The sequence below is a fragment of the Crocuta crocuta genome, unplaced genomic scaffold, assembly GCF_008692635.1.
Source record: "Crocuta crocuta isolate KB4526 unplaced genomic scaffold, BGI_CrCroc_1.0 scaffold60, whole genome shotgun sequence".
In the NCBI taxonomy this organism is placed as follows: domain Eukaryota; kingdom Metazoa; phylum Chordata; class Mammalia; order Carnivora; family Hyaenidae; genus Crocuta; species Crocuta crocuta.
In genome coordinates this window covers 668,122-689,040 of record NW_027527145.1, presented here as the reverse complement: position 1 = coordinate 689,040, position 20,919 = coordinate 668,122, and the positions used below count along the sequence as shown (strand labels likewise).

Sequence of the window (20,919 nt, the reverse complement as noted above, 5' to 3'; positions counted from 1 at the left end):
TGTAAGCACAGTGTAAATGCTCCTTTGTTTTTATTCATGTGTCTGAGAATGCAGCTTCACCTTATTGGCAGCCTGCCATTGCCTTCCTAAAATCCTCGAGGTTTGAAGTCTGAAACATATGGCCTCAGGGGGCTTAAAACAAGAAATTGTGCATCTCTAATTTTTTTCCAGTTAGTTTTGATAGTTATGATATAAATATGTCCCCAAATGTTTTCTGCTGTAGCAGATGATCAGATTTTAACACTTGACCTGACAGTATATATTATAATTTATTGAATAATAAGGGCCATGTCATTTTATGGAAGGTAGAATGGATATAAACTATCAGCTGTAAGTAATCTCTAGTTTTAGCACTAGAATAAAATAGATAATACTGATAGCAAAAAAATACAACCCCAACTCACTTTAATTGAATACTTTGTGTACAGAAGTGGGCATTCAATAATTGGTTCTGCAGAACTCTCTTCAGAGGGTACAGGTAGATACACATATTAGTACCTTTTATAAGTGATGTACTGACCTTTAGAAAGATGAGCAACTTGCTTGTGGTCACAGAACTAAGACAGAGCCAGTGCAGAAACCTAAACCTAAGTCTGTTGACATCTGTGATCTATGCCCTCACCCCTCTGCTACTGTGTTATAATATATCTTTTAAAATTAATCAGATAAGACATTTAATAAACGTGGAATGCAATTTCACGATCACCTCTTGATTATCTTTGTGTTGATTACAGAGAAAAATGCTAATAGCAAATCAGCTTCCTTTCGTCATTCACTCTGTATCTGGGATCCTTTCTTCTGCTGTCACTTGGCTTGTGCTCAAGAAATACAAATGAATTTTTATATGAGCCTGAGAAAAAATAGAATTATGGCGGTAAATCTGCTGGAATCATATAATGAATTTAAAACCCAACATAAATGGTTTTGGGATTATCTGCTAGTTGGGATTACTGATTCTGTGATCCCTTCTAAGACTGTCGATAATTGAGCGTTGGCTATCTTACTGCAACTGAAAGTACTGATGCGAAGAAGAAGATGAACCATGTGAATGTGAGCTCGCTTATTTAATAATTAATTTGGGATTTTATCACGGGAATCATTTAAAGCCAAAAAACACAGAGTAAGTTTATCTCATGGGAATCAAAGTTCTATTATTGGAATCAAAGAAGTGATCAATATGCCTGATTTTTTTTCTTTTTCTTATTTTTTTCAATAAATAATACATGGTTAATGCTTTTTTAGAGCTATTATAAGGGAAACTAATAAAGGAGAAGCAATTCTGCTAATACATGTTTGTGAAGTCCATGAAAGCTTTTACTAAATCTTTTTGACTCTACTTCATGAAACAGTATGGTCTTCAAATTGCACAAAATAAAAGAAAAATGTTTTAAGAGGGGTGATTATTATGATTTTAGTTTTTCCTGGTCTGCTGTAGGCAGACATTATAAAATCAGTCCTGGGAGTCAGTATTGTATTATAGTTGAGGCCAGGGGTTATGTTGTCAGAGATTGCTAAAACTTATCTTGACATTGCCATTTACCACCTGTCGACCCATTGGCACATTTCTTAACCCCTCTCAGTTTCTGATTCTGATCTGTAAAATTAATTAATAATAATTTCCTACAGTGGGATGTTGTGAGGTTTAAATGAATATACCATAATGTACATACACGTGTCTGTTAGATGTACATGACTTTACACCTTTTTATGTGGTGAAGGTGATTCAGGTCTGAGGCTTAGACGTAGCTGGCAGTAGCCACCCTTTAGCTGATATTGAGAAGCCTTACTGGAAAGGCACATCCTTATCAGGGTTGGGACCATTGGTTGTGCTTATTACTTAAGCTTCCTGAGCCATCCCGAGTCACCCTTGACTTTTACAACCATAAATATATCTCTTCTTCCATTCACTTAAGTACAAGTATGACTAACCATATTAAATACAAAAAGAAGGCATCACATATACACATACCTAATCCAGAGATTATAAACTCCTCAAGTAATTTTTGTGTATATGCTCACCACACACACACACACACACACGCACACGCACACACACACACACACACCCATACCCATAATTTTTACATGTGCTACATACAAGGAAGTCACAAGAATGTGTACATACTAAGATTCATACAAGTAAGATGATAGTGTAGTGTAGAGTTCCTCAACCTTGGTACTACTTATCTTTTGTCTTTGTTGTAGTCTTTTCCTGTCACCCCTGCCTCAATTGTGATCATCAAAAATGTCTTCAGACATTGATTGTTTGATGTCCCCTGGGGGACACAGTTATCCTGGCTGATAACCCCTTTAGTGTAAGAAAAAGTGTCATATATATATAGATGGAATTGGGGGCCATAGAATGGAGGTAGGCACATGTTCTAGTCTTTTAAGATTAACAGAAAGTTGGGATGTGGGAGAACTGGGTGGCTGAATTGGTTAAGTGGCCAACTTTGGCTCAGGTCATGATCTCACAGATCATGGGTTCAAGCCCCACATCAGGCTCTGAGCTGACAGTTCAGAGCCTGGAGCCTGCTTCAGAATCTGGGTCTCCCTCTCTTTCTGCTCCTCCCCTGCTCTCACTCTCTCTCTCTCTCAAAAAGAAATAAAACATTAAAAAATAACATTTAAGATTAGCAGAAAGGAACTGAGCACAACAAACAGGAGAAGAGGAGAAAAGGAAGCAGAATAAAATACAGGAAAATGTACCATAGTTTGGAAGGAACAAGGAGTAAGTCAGCTTTGCTAGTACAGGGCATCATCACAGAAGGGATTAGGGTAGCGTTTTTATTAATTACTGCAGGATGGAAAGTTAACTGGATCAGACATACACATAAATTATAAAATTTATAATCTGCCTTTCATGTATTATTTCCTAATTGATAGAAAAAATGCATATAAAATCATAACTAGCTTTGTGGAATTTGATAGACTAGACATTAAAACTAAATTTTACAGCCAGGGAGAACATTATCTTTTGTTTTCAAAAAGTTTTTAAATGTTTGTTTATTTTTTGAGAGAGAGACGGAGATGGAGCATGAGCAGGGGAGGGGCAGAGAGAGAGGGAGACACAGAATCTGAAACAGGCTTCAGTCTCTGAGCTGTCAGTACAGAGCCCAATGTGGGGCTTGAACTCACAAACTGCGAGATCATGACCTGAGCTGAAGTCAGATGCTCAACCGACTGAGCCACCCAGGAGCCCAAGAACATTATCTGTTATTATATTTACAATTCTATGCATCTTTTAGTGTCAAAAACAAAAGCAAGGCCCCAAAAGTATGGTACTTCTAATGAACAAAAACAGAAAGTGTGACTCAGCCATTATTAGGTTTTAGGCCCACTGAAAGTGCGTCTTTAATCTCTTCTCTTAAAAATTATTTTGGGTATCTTGAAACTGGTACCTTAAAGTTCTGTAGTGAGAGGAATTACTAAAGTGGCCATTAATGCATTAAATTCTTTTTAAATGAAGGATTGAGCCAACAGAAATGTTCAACTCTAATATTTGTATATATGTTGTAATTAAGTTAATGTATTTACCATTAAGTTTTAGACATGGGGTAATTTCATAGATTTATTCAATTTTTGAGTTAATAAAGGCTTTGGAGAGCAACTGGAGCTTTACTAAGGAGCTTTAATTAAGAGCTTACAGTGGACCAGGGACTGTGATAGGCACAGATCTGCGAAAGAACTAGAAGAAATGGTGTGTTCGTGGGTGCACAGCCTCATTAGACAAGGCCCCAGGCAGCTCAGAGTGCTTGGAAGACCGAGGGCGGGATCTAGCTCATTCAGGACGAGTGGAAGCTGGGAGGGCTGGCGGGCGTGAGGACCCAGGAGGTGTGCGGCAGCATCAGAGTCACTGCATTAGACATTGAAGGAGGGAGACGATAAGTGGACTGGTTACTGGTTACGCGGAGTAGAACCCAGGCAAGCACGCCTTTTATAAAACCTGCTGCCTCTCCCTTATCATTGTTCCATTTACAAAAGTCACACTTTATTCCACTGCTTTTATCAAGATACATGCCTCCTTGGTCAAAAATAAAACATTTGTTTCTTTATTTCTGAGTATTTTATTTGTGTTTTTTAAGAAAAGTAACAAGATATTTAGTAAATGGTGAGCTGATTTATCCACTTATATTTCTAAATGAACTACTTACAAATGTGGTTAGGCTTTTGGTTTTTCCATTTTATTTTTTTAATGTTTATTGATTTTTGAGAGAGAGTGACGGCACAAGCAGGAGAGGGATGGAGAGAGAGAATCCAAGCAGTCTGCACTGTCAGCCCAGAGCCTAACGCGGGACTCTGTCACCAACCATGAGATCATGACCTGAGCTGAAATCAAGTCAGACACTTATTGACTGAGCCACTCAGGCGCGCCCCTTGGTTAATCTATTTTATTCTCCCATCTTTTCTCATTTCTTTCAAACTTATGTAACAAACTATGGGATGCTATTTTTGTTAAGAATGATTTTTCTAGTTGCTGTTATCCCAAGGCTTAATGTGAGAACAAACAGGAAATAAGTAAGAAATAAACATCATGATGTGGGTCACTGATACCTGCCTCATGCCATTAAATTTGTTCTGTGCCAGGCATGTGGGGAAAAGTGGGTGAGTGCTTACTGGACAGGTATCCAAGTCGTGCTCATTTTACCCTTTCTTCAGTTGGATATTCCCATATACCAATTTCACACAAACTGCATAAAAACATTTCTCAGATAAAGACACGAGCTTGCTCTCTCCCTGTTCCAGCGCTCTGCGAGGGAAGCACTGGGGAGGAAATTTAGTCTCGGGAATTACTCTTGAGCTTAGATCACAGATCCGTGTAATATCCTGGCCTCAAATGACTCTTTCAACATCTGCAAGACTGAATGTCTTCGTTTAATGAACTGGAGGAGAAAATTCTGCCACATAATGTTGTACTAAATATTATGTGTTTATTTTTCTGCATTTTTAGAATTAATTTAATTAAAGTATTTGTGGTTGTAAGTTCTCTATACTTATTTGAATATGTACTTGTTTTAAATGTATACTCTGAAGATGTTGACTTAAATTTTTTTAATGTTTTATTTATTTCTGAGAGAGAGAGAGAGAGCATGAGCAGGGGAGGGTCAGAGAGAGAGGGAGACACAGAATCTGAAGCAGGCTCCAGGCTCTGAGCTAGCTGTCAGCACAGAGCCCGACGTGGGGCTCGAACCCACGAACTGTGAGATCATGACCTGAGCCGAAGTCGGATGCTTAACCCACTGAGCTACCCAGGCGCCCCTGAAGATGTTGATTTAAAGAGCACAAGTTTGGGGTGCCTGGGTGNCTTTCTCTCTCTCCTAGAAATAAATAAATAAAAATATTTAAAAAAATTAAAAAAAAATAAAGAGCACAAGTTTGTCTCCTCAAATTCACTTTTAATGCTCTGCCATTTACAAGGCAGAACGTTGGAACATTCCCCACTGTGTGTGCATTTCGTGTTTTCTTTTTTCTTTTCTTTTCTTTTTTTTTAACATTTATTCATTTTTGAGAGACACAGAGAGACAGAATGTGAGCAGGGGAGGAACAGAGAGAGAGCGGGAGACGCAGAATCTGGAACCCACAAACTGTGAGATCCAGACCTGAGCCGAAGTTGTCCACTTAACCAACTGAGCCACCCAGGTGCCCCTAGACAACATTCTGATATGTGGATGAAATAGTTTCAGACAAATAATTGCTCCAGTCTGTACTAAATTTTATGTTGAAGATTTTGCTTCTGTTACTTATGTGGTTGTTTCTGTTATGGGGAGAAATACAGTAAGGAGAATGTTAATACAAAAGAGGAGAGTTTTTATAATAAAAGCCTACACAGTAAATTTGACACTGAAGTATTAGATTTAGAAAATGGGAATATTATTTGAACTTCATAGCAAGATGCCCAGTTTCAGAATTGGATCTAGTAGAATTCTTATCAATTCCATTTATTTGGTTTTTGTTTTATGNTTCCTTCCCACCTCTGGGGTGGGGGGTGGCGGTGGGGGGCGTGGCTTCTTCAGGACAGGGCATGAAAGTCCTCTTGTGACTTCCTCACCTTTGCCCAAGCAGGGCACTGAGTATATAGTAATGTGCACTAAATACCTATTGACTGAGTGAAAGCTTTTCATCAGAAACATAAAAAGCTTTCTTTATATTTATTATAACAGAATAAATATAAAATATTTCTATTTATTATACTTATATAATATATCCCACATACTGACATATAATTGTTTTCAATAATTTCTCAAATATGAAAATGTTTTTCCAGTAAACTGTAATGCAGCAGCTTTGGATTTCTAGAGGAATCCATAGTTTCAACTCACCAGGGTTACTGCAGTTACATACCTTTAAATATAATTGTTCCCAATTGTATTTAGCTCTTGTCTTTAGTTTCATTCCAGTTAAACAGAGAGAGATACAGTTACATAGGTGGAGACATTAATTCTGTAGAATAGCCATGNGAGCCTTTAACAGAATTTTGCTATTTTCTTCTAGCAGCTTTATGGTTCACTAGAATCTAGGGAAGAGCCAGATTAAAAATTAGAAATGCCTCTGTTCCTTTTTCAGATTTTTGTCTTAAAATATATATTCTACACTCCTCATATGTGTATCTTCCCAAAATATAACACATTTCTTTTTATTTTAAAAGTAGCACAGGTTCACTGTAGAAAATAAGGAAAACTTAGGGAAAAAGGAGATCTTAGATCGCCCACAAATTTACCAGATGGAGAAACCATTATTAACATTCCAGAGTAGTTTTCTACCTTCTTACTTTCATATGCAAATAAAATTAGGGGAGCGGGAGACAAAATGAATCTTATTCTTTATATGCAGTTTTGTATTCTAACATTTTTTAGCTCAACATTATATAGAAAGTATTCTCTTGGGTCATGGAATATTGTTTCTCAAACCTGGCTAGTCATTAGAATCTCATGTGATGCTTTTTATTTTTTATTATTTTTTAAATATTTTGTATTTACTTGTTTATTTTGAGAGACAAAGATAGCGTGAGCTGAGGAGGGTCAGAGAGAGAGAGGGATACAGAATCCGAAGATAGGCTTTAGGCTCTGAGCTAACTGTCAGCACAGAGCCCAACGCAGGGCTTGAACCCATGAATTGTGAGATCATGACCTGAGCCAAAGTCAGATGCTTAACCAACTGAGCCACCCAGGCACCTCACATGTGATGCTTTTTAAACTCCTGGCACTGGTACCATATCCCAGACTTAATGAGTCTCTCACCTGTGTACTTTTGAAATGTTCCATGAATTATTCAATTTATAGTTAGGGCTGAGGCCTTTGTTCCAAGCTTTATTCTGTTTTTATGCCCACTCTGTTGTTTCTAATGTTCACTCCTATAAATAAGACAAAAATGAGGATTTCTGTATATACCTTTGTCAAAATCCCAAATTGCTCTTTGTCTACATATAGGACCCTGCATTAACTTATTCCCTGTTTTTTTTCAAATTTTTGTAACCAACTTGAATATATAAACTCATAAATAGCTTAATGATAGCAGTATAATATTTAATATGTTAAATTAGTTATAAAACAAATCACGTTTTTTGTTAGTGTATACATTTTAAAATATTAAATTTTTCCAGACTCCCAATTTTTATATTATTTCATTCATTATCTTCACATGCAAGGGCAATATCATTGGTACTGTCCTCACTGGAGCCACATTTTAAATCATTGTTCTCTCAAATACGTCATCTTGATTCATAACTAATTTGCTTGATATACAACATAGTTTAAATCAGTGATGATGCCACCACTGGGATTTTTCTCCAAAGCCACGTGAAGTACTTACTTGCCTGAGGTTGAGATGGTTGGCAAATATGTAATCTTCCTACTAGAAAACCATCTTTTGAAAGCTTCTCTACAGTGCCAGTACTTGCAATTGTGAGGTCGTTTCACATTCATATTCCATAGGAATCATAACTCAGTGTGTTAAATTTCCTTGACTCCCCTCCCTTTTATAAACCATATTCTGTCTGGTGATTTCTGAAAGCCAACACTGGTATTGATTGAAGATTTTAAGTCCTAATGGTATTCTGTTTTTCCAAATAGAGTAATTAGGAGTAAACTTTGAATATAAGGTCCCTCTTCAGCAGAAGAGTGGTGTGTTTCTGTGTGTGTGTATGTGTGTGTACACATGCATTTATATGGGAGGGATGGGATGGCAATGCCGTATAGAGTCTCAAACATGTTATTACTTATTTTAAGGTATCTTAAGGCTCTCGAGACAAAGGTCAACAGTAGTCCTGAAAGTGTGTACCCATTTACCCCATTAGGCCTCAGCATAATTAAGTGTTCATTTTACTACATCCTTGACAGCATTACTATTAACATTTTTTTAAAATCCTTATGTCTTAGAAATAAATGTCCCAGCCAATGGGAGTACTGAGCTGAGATGTCCCCTGTCATCGTTAAGTCTCTTCTGATTAACAGGGGCCTTGGCTGGCTGGCAGCTTATCTTTTTCAGTCACATGAATTCTCCTTTCTGCTTTTCCTGTCCCTGCCTCTGTGATTTCTGGGGCTCCAGCCTGCCCCTCTCCCCTTTTCCTCATATGCATTTCCTGATGGGTATTATCAGGAGATGTGATTGTATGTGCCCTTCTCCATGTGAACGTGTTAATTGTGTGCACCTGTGCGTGCCCTCTGGCGCCTGCAGTGAAATGGGGCAGCACTTACAAATCCACACTTTCATCCTTCCAGATCCTTAGACCTGCACGCATCCATACTTCATTTAGTAGGATGCCAGAAGATGGGGCTAAAAGTGTTGATTTGCACAAGGGCATTTTCGTGTCTCGGTAGTGAGCTGAGCTAGAATTAAATCATGAGTAAGTTCTGGGGCGTTTAAACTCTGTTGCCTTTCTACTTGTGCCATTTTCTCAGTGCAGCTGCCTTCGATGCCAGGGCTAGGTGGGAAAAGGTAGATTTCTGTCTTCTTTGCCATTAGTCTTGTTTTGTCTGGTTGTTGATCTCTCTTTAAAGGCATTTTCTCTGAGATGAGAAGCATATAGGGGCTATCCTTGACTACTGGCTTGCTTAAAGATCCCACAGTGACCCACATTTTGCAAACATAACTCCCTTAACATTAAAAAAAAGGATTGCATTATTGCTTTATATGTTGTAAGGTGTTAGGGTTTCCAAATGTATCATTTGGCTCTCTCATCCTCTTTGGGTCAAGTTTTCTGGTCTCTGAAATTTGATGTATTCCACCACTGTGAACTATCACTATAAAAATAACTGTGGTGAACATTTTGTGAAATCAAAAGCAAGGTCCATCTGGTAGCAGAGAAGATTAATCTGTTTGAGAATGGTAGACATTATTGCATATTTTAAAATCTGTAATGAGCACAGGGAGGACATTGTTAGGGTGAAGATTCAAGTGGATGTTTTTTTCTGTAAGAGTCTATAATGCATGCTTCTCTTTAATGTGCTGTGAATGTGAAACTTGATCATTTTAAATCAGTCGCCGAATAATAAGAAATAATTTAAAGCAGGGGAGCCTGGGTGGCTTAGTCGGGTAAGCGTCTGACTTTCGCTTAGGTCATGATCTCGCGGTTCGTGGGTTCGAGCCCCGCCTCGGGCTCTGTGCTGACTGCCAGCTCAGAGCCTGGAGCCTGTTTCAGTCTGTGACTCCCTCTCTCTCTGACCCTCCCCTGCTCATGCTGTCTCTCTCTCTCTCTATCCTAGAAATAAATAAAAAAATTAAAAGTAAATAATTTAAAGCTAAAAGAATAAAAAAATTCTAATGAGATCGAAAAACGTAAAAACCTGAAACAGTTACCCCCCGCTTTTTATTCACAGGTGTTGTGATAATAGTTTTGGATTATTAATTTTCGTGAAGAATGATAAAATAATAAACAAAATTGGATCTCACCAATAGCATTAATATTGGATTCAATTTCCTAAAAATAACGAGCAGGATTTATTTTTTAGTACAAATTTAGACTTACAGAATAACCTGGCAGTTTGGACTCAAACATTCCATAGTCCCACCGAGGCCTCCCCTCTGCCCGCACGGGTTCCCCTAGTACTGAAGTCTTGCATTGGTGCAGCACATAAGCTGCATTGGATTTAATCAACCCATATGGACATGTTAGTATTATCATTGCGTTCAGGTTTTCAGTCTTCATGTGGTACAGCCCTGTGGTTTTTGGCAGTGCATAGTGACCTGTCTCCGCCACTGCAGTGACATACGGAAGAGTCTTATTGCCCCAAACATCTTCTGTGCCTCCCTTATTCTTCCCTCCCCTCCCTTTCCCAAGCCCCTGGCAACCACTGATATATTACTGTCTCTATAGTTTTGTCTTTAACAAAATGATGTATAGTTGGAATCATAAAATTTATTTTTAAGACATCTTGCATGCTTTGTAAGACTCACTGTGACAGCAGTTGTTAAAAAAATAATAAGGAACAAAACTAACTTCTTTTTGACATTAGTTTCAGTGACACTGCTTCTTTATATCATTGGGTCAGGTGAATGGGATTTAAGTGGCTTCATATCTTCAGCACAATATTTGCATCTAGCAAATGTGATGAGTATTCACTGATTATGTTGTATGGTAAAATATTACTTATTTGCTAAATATCTGTATGTTTATATATAACATATAACACATTATGTTCTTGTCTATACATTCTGTCAATCTTTTCATTGCTTAGGAATGTCTGCTATTAAAAAAAAAAAAAAACAAAATCCCCTCTGTCCTTCGCCAGCCTATATGAGAAGAATCCTCACACTTCAAACTGCCCCAACTTTATAACACACGCATGCCAAACCAGGGTTTCAGATTTGCAGTCAACTGTTAGATAGATAATGAGTGCTTTGGATAAACGTTATTATTCATGAAAGTCCTAGGAAATAAATAGGTCATAGAAAAACATGACTATTAGGAAATAAGGAAAATTTGGAATAAATGTAAGTGTGTATTGAACCCCTTTTGAAAGGCTACCATTTTCAACTCAAATGTGAAAGCAAAAAATATAAATGTAAAAGCACACAATCTATTATGTTACGCATATGTTCTGAATTTTCTTATGGAATCGATCATTTCCTAAACTAACCCTTGAGATATTGAGATAACACAGTTGAACTAAATATTCATTCAAATATCTTCCCCTTGCAGGCAGGAGAGAGCTCATTTAATTCTTTTCAAGTCAAGGTCATTGTAGCATATTTCTGCTTGTTGCCTTTTAGTCTCTCAGCTGCACTTTTCTCCCTCTCTCTCTCTCTCTTTTAAGTATACTTTGCTTTAATTTTTTTTGGTGAGTTTTATAATTAAACACTCTTACAGTATTTGCATTTAAGAATTTACCCTTGAACATGTGGAATAAACTAAGAAAATCACTGGGCTGAAAGTAAGACAAATGTTGACCAACTGGGACCATGTAAGACAAACTTTGAAAAACAGGCTTTCCTTTTTAGTAAAATAAAAGAGAAGAAAGTACAGCGCATGTTCTGTTCACAAGTACTTGTTTGGTGGCTTTTACACTTAGAGCAAAAATGGCCAGAATTGTAGATTGCTTGCTTTGGGGATTGTGCTCATAGCTCTAAAATTCCATTTGCTTATGAGGGAAACCAAGGTACAGAAATTAAGCATGTATCTACTGTGCACTTTGTGTAAACAAAAAGGAGGGGAGGAATTTAATTAAAGATTAAATGTACTTGCATCTAAAATAATGGTGTATAACTTTTTTTTACTACATTTATTTTCTTTTACTTTTTAATTTTTTTCTTAAATAGTTTATTGTCAAGTTGGTTTCCATATACAGCACACAGTGCTCATCCCGGCAGGTGCCCTCCTCCATGCCCATCACCCCTTTCCTTCTCCCCCACCTCCATCATCCCTCAGTTTGTTCTCAGCATTCAAGAATCTCTCATGGTTTGCCTTCCTCCCTCTCCCCAGCTATTTTTCCCCTTCTCCTCCCCCATGGTCCTCTGTTAAGTTCCTTCTAATCCACCTATATGTGTAAACATATGGTATCTGTCCTCTGCCTGACTTACTTCCATCAATTGACAAATGCTGTATAACTTAAGAGCTTCAGTTATCACAGGATATGGAATCATAGATTTAGTTTATTTCCTTTGTTTTACATGAAGTGCACAGTAAGTTTCCTTAAACACTTCACATAAAAAATAGATGTCAATTAATCACCAAATCAGACAGTGAGACTTATATGAACTAATTTTCTGCTGAGGCATAAGAAACAAATAATGATCTGCTATTTCATCCCATGATAAGACTGGCAAAGAATGCTCAGCATCCCAGAATAATTATTTTAACATAAAAATATTGTGATAATGGATAAAAACTGAACTATGAATTGACATAGGTTATTTACATGGTGGAATTAAGAAATGAAACCAATCAATTAAAATGTATTCCATTTTACAGATCATCCTATGGGTCAGTCTTATTAAGTAAGAAAAAAACCACACAGAAACAAATTTAACAGTGTCAGATGACTGTCTTCTATATTTTAAGGGAAGATGTGTTTGTTTAAAGTCACATCGACTCTATTCATAATATTTTAACTTGTTTAACCGCTTTTATAGTATATACATATGGTTGGTTAGCAAACACTGTACCTCTACAGTAGCTATATTTATGCAACCCTTCACCAAAATATTTTATGTTCAGTGCATTGAGTCAAGTCACTTCTGAGAGTTACAGTCATAGATGAGGTTGTGTTGGAATTTTTACTTCTTTCTTTTTTAAATTTTTTTTTTTTTTTTGAGACAGAGACAGCGCACGAGCTGGGGAGGGGCAGAGAGAGAGGGAGACACAGAATCTGAAACAGGCTCCAAGCTCTGAGCTGTCGCACAGAGCCCAGTGCGGGGCTCAAACCCACGGACTGTGAGATCATGACCTGAGCCGAAGTCAGCCGCCCAACTGACTGAGCCACCCAGGTGCCCCAGGAATTTTTAGTTATAAGAAGAGGAGCTCATTGCTTCTATCCCACACTAGCCACTATTCCTTAAAAGCAATTAATGTCCTTAATACAATCCGTAAAATAATTGTATGAACTTGGAGTTCTGTTAATCTTTTGTAGGTAAATAAATTCGCTCCTCGAAATTTTTAATGATGCTACTAAGGTGGCACAGCTAAGTGACAGGGGAAGTCATGAATTCTTTTGTGTCCAAATCAAATTTTCTTTCTATAATAACCACACTACAGGCTGTAAAGCAAGATCATTGCAATGTTAGGTCACTTTATAATGTGTATAATCTTTCCTAAAAACAACTGTGAGACTATTTCTCAACAAGTTTAGAAAGATAAATTAATTTATTTAAATGCTGGCTGGCTGGATGAATAGATGAATGGAAGATAATGGATGGTTGGGAACGTACTGTTTGTGTGTGTGCATGTGGTATAAATGCTCTAGTTTTCTGAAAATCCCTGGTGCCATTATAGAGGAAACAGACAACGTGTAAATCTTGGATAACACGTAGCAAAATGTTGTCTAAGCGGTCCTTACCCGTGACTACACATAATCTCTGGAGGGCTTTCCAAAGATGTCATTGTGTCCAGACATTTTTTTGTCACTTTTTGAGATTACCAAGTGATTAAAAGATACGGCCAATATTAAAAGCACTTTTTATTCGTTATCAGACCATAATGAGATTCAACCGATGATAATGGCTACCTATCGGAAACACGTCTAATACTCTGGATACTAACATATAGGAGGTTTCAGATTAATTTTTACGTTCATTCAACAAAATGCCTAAAGCTAAAGCTACATTTTAAAATGTTTATTCAGGAAAAAGATGATCTTATTAGAAAAGTTCACATATAATCCTCTAGATTGCTGAAAGGAACATGTTCATTAGCATATTGTGTATGATATTTTATCGAGTGAATTATTATGATTAAAACTGGCTTTCAGACTTTTTAAGAAAATAGTATATGACAATATAATCTTGTTTGTATCTCTAGATTTTCACATATACATTTTATTAAATACATTGTTACGTTTACCTTGCTGCATTTGGTCTGTATTCAAAAATTTGTTAAGAGATTTAAAAAATTATTTATTACTACCCTTTCAAGAAGAATATTGTATAATCCTTTCAAAAGATTATGTATAATCATTCACATTATAAAGTGATTCTACAATGATGACTTATACCTCCGCCCTTGGTTTTGTCTAAGTGGGAATCTTGTGTCTAACTTCATATGTAGGAGGAGAAAAATTTGTGGAGGAAATAGCCACTGTTTCCCAAATTAGTATTCCGGATTTGTCTAATACAGAAAAGAAAGAAATTAATCAAGACCACTTTTGATGATAACATGTGCTTAATGATATATTTTATAGTTTTAATGATAAATCAATTGAGATACTTTATGGCATTCATTACTCTCATTCTCTTTGACAGAAATCCAGTATTCCCTTAAAATCTTCCATGTCTTTAGAAGGAATGTTGTTTCTTTTAATGATACTGGATATATTAAATGTTTGATCATCGTTTCCACATCGGGGACATCAACAGCAAAATTTGGCTAAAGTCACCACTCTCAGACCAAAATCTTGGTGGGCTTTTATTTAAACAAGCAGCAGCAGAAGCACTTAGTTGGTGCTGCAGTGAGTATTAATGTCGTATCAAGAATTGACTGGTTAGTAATCAGGGGTAAAATTTTAGCATGGAATCCTTTTTTTTGTTTTTGTTTTTTAATATTTATTTTGAGAGAGAGAGTGCGCACACACGCACATGTGCATGGGAGTAGGGGAGGTAGAGAGAGAATCCCAAGCAGTCTCCCGCGCTGTCAGCATAGAGCCTGAGGTGGGGCCTGATCTCAGGAACCATGAGGTCATGACCTGAGCCGAAACCAAGAGTCAAACAGGTGCCTCTGTTTGTTTAACAGAAGTTTCTCTTCCACATGGTGCTTAAAACTTCCAACTTTTGTTTATTTCTAATCCTTTCAGTGTGCCTACTCCTTATATGTTTCCTGGTAAAATAACCCCTATCTTCTTTCACTTTTTCACTTTCTCAAATACTTGTACAAGCACACCTCATTTTATTGTGCTTCACCTTCACAGATACTGCATTTTTAAAAAATTTAAACCAGTTGAGGTTTGTAGCAACCGCATCTAAGCAAGTCTGCCGGCACCACTTCTCCAATAGCATTTGCTCATTTTGTGTCTCTGTGTCACGTTGTGGTAATCTTCACAATTATTAAAACTTTTCACTATTATTAAATTTGTTATAGTGATCTGTGGTCAGTGATCTTTGATGTTACTAGTATATATGTTTAGGGCACCACAAACTGCATCCATATAGGACAGCAAACTTAATCAGCAAATGTTATGTGTGTTCTCATTGTTCCGCTGACCAGCCATTCATGGTCTCTCTCCCTCTTTGGGTCTCCCTATTCCATGAAGACAGAGCGACATTGCAGTTAGGCCAGTTAGTAACCTACAGTGGCCCTCTTTGTGTTCAAGAGAAAGAAAGAGTCATAACACTTTGAATCAAAAGCTAGAAATAAGTGAGCTTAAGTGAGGGACGCATGTCAGAAGCCGAGACAGGTTGAAAGCTAGGCTGCTTGCACCACACAGTGAGACAAGCTGTGAATGCAAAGGAAAAGGTCTTGAAGGAAATTCGAAGTGCTACTCCAGTGAACACATGAATGATGAGAAAGTGAAACAGCCTTATTGCTGATATGGAGAAAGTGTTAGTGGTCTTGATAGACAATCAAACCAGCCACATTTTCTTAAGCCAAAGTTGAATCCAGAGAAAGGCTCTAACACTTGAATTTTGTGAAGACTGACAGAGGTGAGGAGGCTACAAAAGAAAATTTGAAGGTAGGTTAGTTCATGAGCTTTAAGGAAGGAAGCCATCTCCATAACATACAAGTGCAAGGTGAAGCAGCATGTGCTGATATAGATGCTGTGGCGAGTTATCCGGAAGATCTGACTAAGAGCATTATAGAAGGTGGCTACACGAAACAACAGATTCTCAGTGTAGACCAAACAACCTTCTATTGGAAGAAGATGCCATCTAGGACTTTCATAGCTGGAGAGGAGAAGTCAGTGCCTGGCTTCAAAGCTTCAAAGGACAGGCTCACTATCTTTTTAGGGGCCAATGCAGCTGATGACTAAGTTGAAGCGTATGCTCATTGGCCATTCCAAAAATTCTAAGGCCCTTAAGAATTATGTTAAATCTCCTCTGCCTGTGCTTCATACATGGAACAACAAAGCCTGGATGACTGCTCATCTGTTTATAACATGATTTACTGAACTTTTTAAGCCCATTGTTGAGACCTGCTGGACAGGAAAAACAAATCCTTTCACAATATTACTGCTCACTGACAGTGCACCTGGGCAACCAAGAGCTCTGACGGAGATCCCTGCTAACAGCAGGGATAAACAGCATTTATTCAGCAGCCCATGGACCAAGGAGTAATTTCAACTTTCAACTCTTATTATTTAAGAACTACATTTGCAAGGTTGTGCCTGCCACAGTGATTCCTCTGATGAATCCAGGCAAAATAAATTGAAAAGCTTCAAGAAAGGATTCACTATTCTAGTTGCCATTAACAGCATTTGTGATTCATGGGAAGAGGTCAAAATGTCAACATTCACAAGAGGAAGTTGATTATAAGCCTCATGGATGACTTTGAGGGATTCAAGATTTGAATGGAGGCAGTAACTGCAGATGTGGTAGAAATAGCAAGAGAACTAGAATTATAAGTGAAGGTTAGCATTTTTTTTAGCAATAGAGTTTTTGAATTAAGGTATGTACGTTATTTTAGGTGTAATGCTATTGTACACTTAAGACTGAAGTTATAATGTAGACATAACTTTTATATGCACTGGAAAGCCAAACAATTCACTTGGCATGCTTTCTTGCACCATTTGCTTTTTGCCATGATCTGGAACTGAGCCCACAAGATGTCTGATGTCTGCATGTAGTCCTTTAGATTTCTAACCGCTCCAGATACTTCTGATTCGGTGTTTGCTTTGGTTTCTCGGAGCTTTCATTGTCACTCTTGGCTATCTCCTCTGTCCCCATCATGTCACTGCAGTGTCACTGCAGCTACACATTTATGGATTCTCACCTTAGAACCAATGCATTTCAATTTTCCCCTTTCTGAAAGTAAGGAAATGAATTCCAAATGATGCTTTCAGGACCAAGTCTTTCAGGTGTTTTTTTCTTTCTGAAAAGGAGGAGCAAAAGTATACTACAGATGTTTTGAGGATTTAGGCAATATTGCTAGCTTTCCACATATGTACATTCAGCCTGAAGCTACCATCATGGATGGCTTTACCTGCCTCATTATCCCAGTAGAAAAGAGAAGTTTGGGCTGTAAGGATATAAAAGGATATAATAAATATTATGTCAATACTGTAAACAGGTAAATGGTAAAATAAGGGTTTTGTCCTCTTTATATCGATGAGGCATTGTCTAGGACGTGTTGGCTACATTTTTACCTGCTACTTAGGAAGAAGGAGCCAGCATGTGACTCTGCAATGGTAATGATTATAAGGTTATAAATTCATGCATAAAGTGTCCAAGGTTCCAAAGATGATGTGTGTGGTCCAAAGATTTGGTTTGTCCTTGCTAATCGTTGTGATCATTTTCTGTATTTTGGTTTAAGCTCATGTGAAACCATGTAGTTCTCACATATTTGAATATACCTAGAAACTCCTGATATTTGGTCCTTCATAGCTTTCCTAGTATATGCAACAGAATTATAAGAGGAACACTTCTTTTTTGTTATCAAACAGCTTTTAAGGAGTAAACATTTTTCTTAGTGGGGGATTAAGCAGATACCTACAAAAGGTGGTCTCCTGTTCATAATCTAGAGAAGTCAAAGTAATTCACAAAGCTCAGTGACACTTGAAGTCTCAGATGCCATCTCTACAATTGAGCTCCATATTGACCACCTCCCTTTATTGTCATAATTTGCTAAAGTAGTCTTTTGTTTACATTATGAAATGTTGCTACAGTGACGACATATACCTCAGTCTTTGGTTTGTAAACCTGTGTAGAAACCTTATATCTGAGTAGATAGGTAAGAGGAGAAAAATATGTGGTGGAAATAACTACTTCCAAACTTAGAATTCTGGATATATCTAATACCGTAAGAAGAGAGAAATAATCAAGACTATATTTGAAGCCAAACAGTGTTTCATAACATGTACTTAATGACATACTTTATAAATTTAATGACAAACCAGTTGGGATATCTTGTGAAAGCGGTCTCAACAAAGAACTTCTATATGGGTCTAACATACTAATAAGAAATGTCTTCTATTGTTCTAAAAAGAAATTACATGATAATGCTGGGAACCAATTAAAATCCTGTTCTAGCTATAAGAATTAGATACTGCTAATAGCTTTTTTAAAAGTAGTTCAGTGTTTGTGAGGTGTTTGTTTGTTTGTTTCTTACTGTCTGAGAAAATTAAAAATGTTACTTCTCAATTTCAACACATAGAGTGAAATCTTGGCACTGAGAATTTCATGCAGTAGATATTTTGGATGGTTTTATTTTTATGCTTTCTAATTCTTAACTTTTTTTGTGGGTAAGTAACCATCTTAACTTAGAAACAAACAAAAAAAGAAAACAATAAAACATTAACCCATTTCCCTTTTAAGTTGATCTGGTACCATTGTTGACTTATTATCTTTCTTTTCTCATTGCTGGTGAATGGAATTCCCTTGCACTACTGCTTATTGTATGTTTTGAATGGAGCTATAATTTATATTCTGTAAAGAAAGGTTTTAAGAAGCATGTTTTGTTCCTTTAAGTATATGCTAAAATTTTAGGAGGAATAGCAAACGAAAATCTTTTGTTAAACAAAGAATGAAATGAAACAATTTAAGATAATTTCAGACATTGTTGTTCCGATACCATAATGAAGCTGAAAAACAGTTTTTGGTCCTCATGTAATATTATAACAGTGCCCATGTTAGCCTGGTCAAATTAGATAAAGTCAAAATAATCTGTCACCGTCTAATTCTCTCTTGTAAGGCTAGCCTGACACATGCTAATAGAATTCTTGGACCATTTTAGGCCTTGGAAGTGGGTATTCAGTGACTACTTGTTGAATTTGCAAGTGAATAAGTATAAGAATAAGTTGTATTCATGCTTAGTAATAAAATGTTAAGTCCATTAGTCTGGGTAGAATCTTAGATTTTTCTTTATTATTTAAAATTTGCTCTTTAAAACTGAAAAGAATGAAAATGAACCTACACAAAATTATCTTTATCTTAAATTTAAAAAGAAACACTCAAACCATTTAATATTTCCAGAATACATTTTTCCTAAAATGTATGTTGTTGTAGTTATGTACATTATTTTGAGAAAAATATGTTGCCATAACTAAGAGTTGAGATATAACCCAACTATTAAAAAACATTTACATTTAATAATTTAGCAGTTGTGCCCTTTGTCTCTGCTGGTAATGAGTATGGTATGGGAGCCCTTGCACCAAATTTGAAGTTGAAATGTAGTGATTCTTCCCAGTTTGGTTGCTAGGTATTTTTATGCCTCCAGGTTATGATCATGTTGAGTAAGGGTTGGAATCATGAAATTGTAGAATTATGGGGCTGGAAAAGATGTTTACACTTACCTATTTAAAATCCCTTTGCTTTATAACTGAGGAGAAGGAGATTCGTAAATGTAGGATGGGTCAAGCCAACAAAAATAATGGTTTTTTTATAATTAAAAAAAATTTCATTTTAGATGAATAAGCTATTGTATTTACTCAGTTTTAAGTAGGTAACACATTGCATCCTGCCCTTGTCTTTTAGAGATTTTTATGTAAAGTTGCCATTCAGTTTGGAGTTCTTATGTCCTCTTTTCCACTCCATAGAGCACTTGTTTCACTGGATTTTAAACAGTGTGTCTGTCTCTCCCAATAGGATGAAAATGTCTTTCTAGCAGAGGTCTTGTCTTACACTATTTTGTACTTTCGTACTCTCAACTCTAATCACAATGAGTGTCACAGAGCAATCCTTCAACTACTTGGGGAATGAGTAGCATCTCATAGCAATAACAAAGAAAGGAATAAGCCCTCCAGCAATACATCTTGGATCTATTAGATGTGTGATTAACAAAGATGAATATGTGTTCCATTTTTCTCCCCACAGTCTCCAAACGTCCACAACTACCCCGATATGGAAGCTGTTCCCCTGTTGCTAAATAATGTGAAAGGGGAGCCTCCGGAGGACTCGTTGTCTGTAGATCACTTCCAAACACAAACTGAGCCAGTGGACTTGTCGATCAACAAAGCCAGGACATCCCCCACAGCTGTTTCATCCTCCCCAGTTTCCATGACAGCGTCTGCCTCCTCGCCTTCTTCAACTTCAACCTCTTCATCGTCTTCTAGTCGTCCAGCCTCATCCCCAACTGTTATAACGTCCGTATCTTCTGCATCATCTTCATCAACAGTATTAACTCCAGGGCCCCTTGTCGCCTCCGCATCTGGTGTGGGAGGCCAGCAGTTTTTGCACATTATCCATCCTGTACCGCCTTCAAGTCCCATGAATTTACAGTCTAACAAACTGAGTCACGTTCACCGCATCCCTGTGGTGGTACAGTCGGTGCCTGTTGTCTACACAGCTGTGCGGTCACCTGGAAATGTGAACAACACTATCGTAGTGCCGCTTTTGGAGGATGGGAGAAGCCATGGCAAAGGTAAGGGACACAAGCGAAACCTTGATTTATTTCAGCGCTAGACGTAACTATTCTTTTATTCAGCGAGCGGATCCCAAATCATATGCAAATACTCCGTATCCAGAGAAGTTCTGTGCACAGAGACACAGCTGATCAGCCATTCAGTAGAGCACAGTTTATAAGGACTAACCGCATGTTTCCATAAGTTTTTGCTTCAGTAACTATTGAGTCTGTATTTTTATGTATCAAGTTGTTTAACGTTAGAATTCAAATATCTTAATTTG

The 20,919-nt window shown here is 37.2% G+C and overlaps 1 protein-coding gene across 3 annotated transcripts in view; it reads left to right on the top strand.

The window, feature by feature from the left end:
- Positions 1–20,919, top strand: part of KLF12 (KLF transcription factor 12) — a 426,216-nt gene that overhangs the window by 268,844 nt on the left and 136,453 nt on the right. For all 3 annotated transcript variants that reach the window (XM_077761828.1, XM_077761905.1, XM_077761769.1), the window contains one exon: positions 20,110–20,656. In XM_077761828.1, coding sequence (XP_077617954.1) covers positions 20,110–20,656 — 547 coding nt within the window. The remainder of the gene's footprint in view (positions 1–20,109; positions 20,657–20,919) is intronic.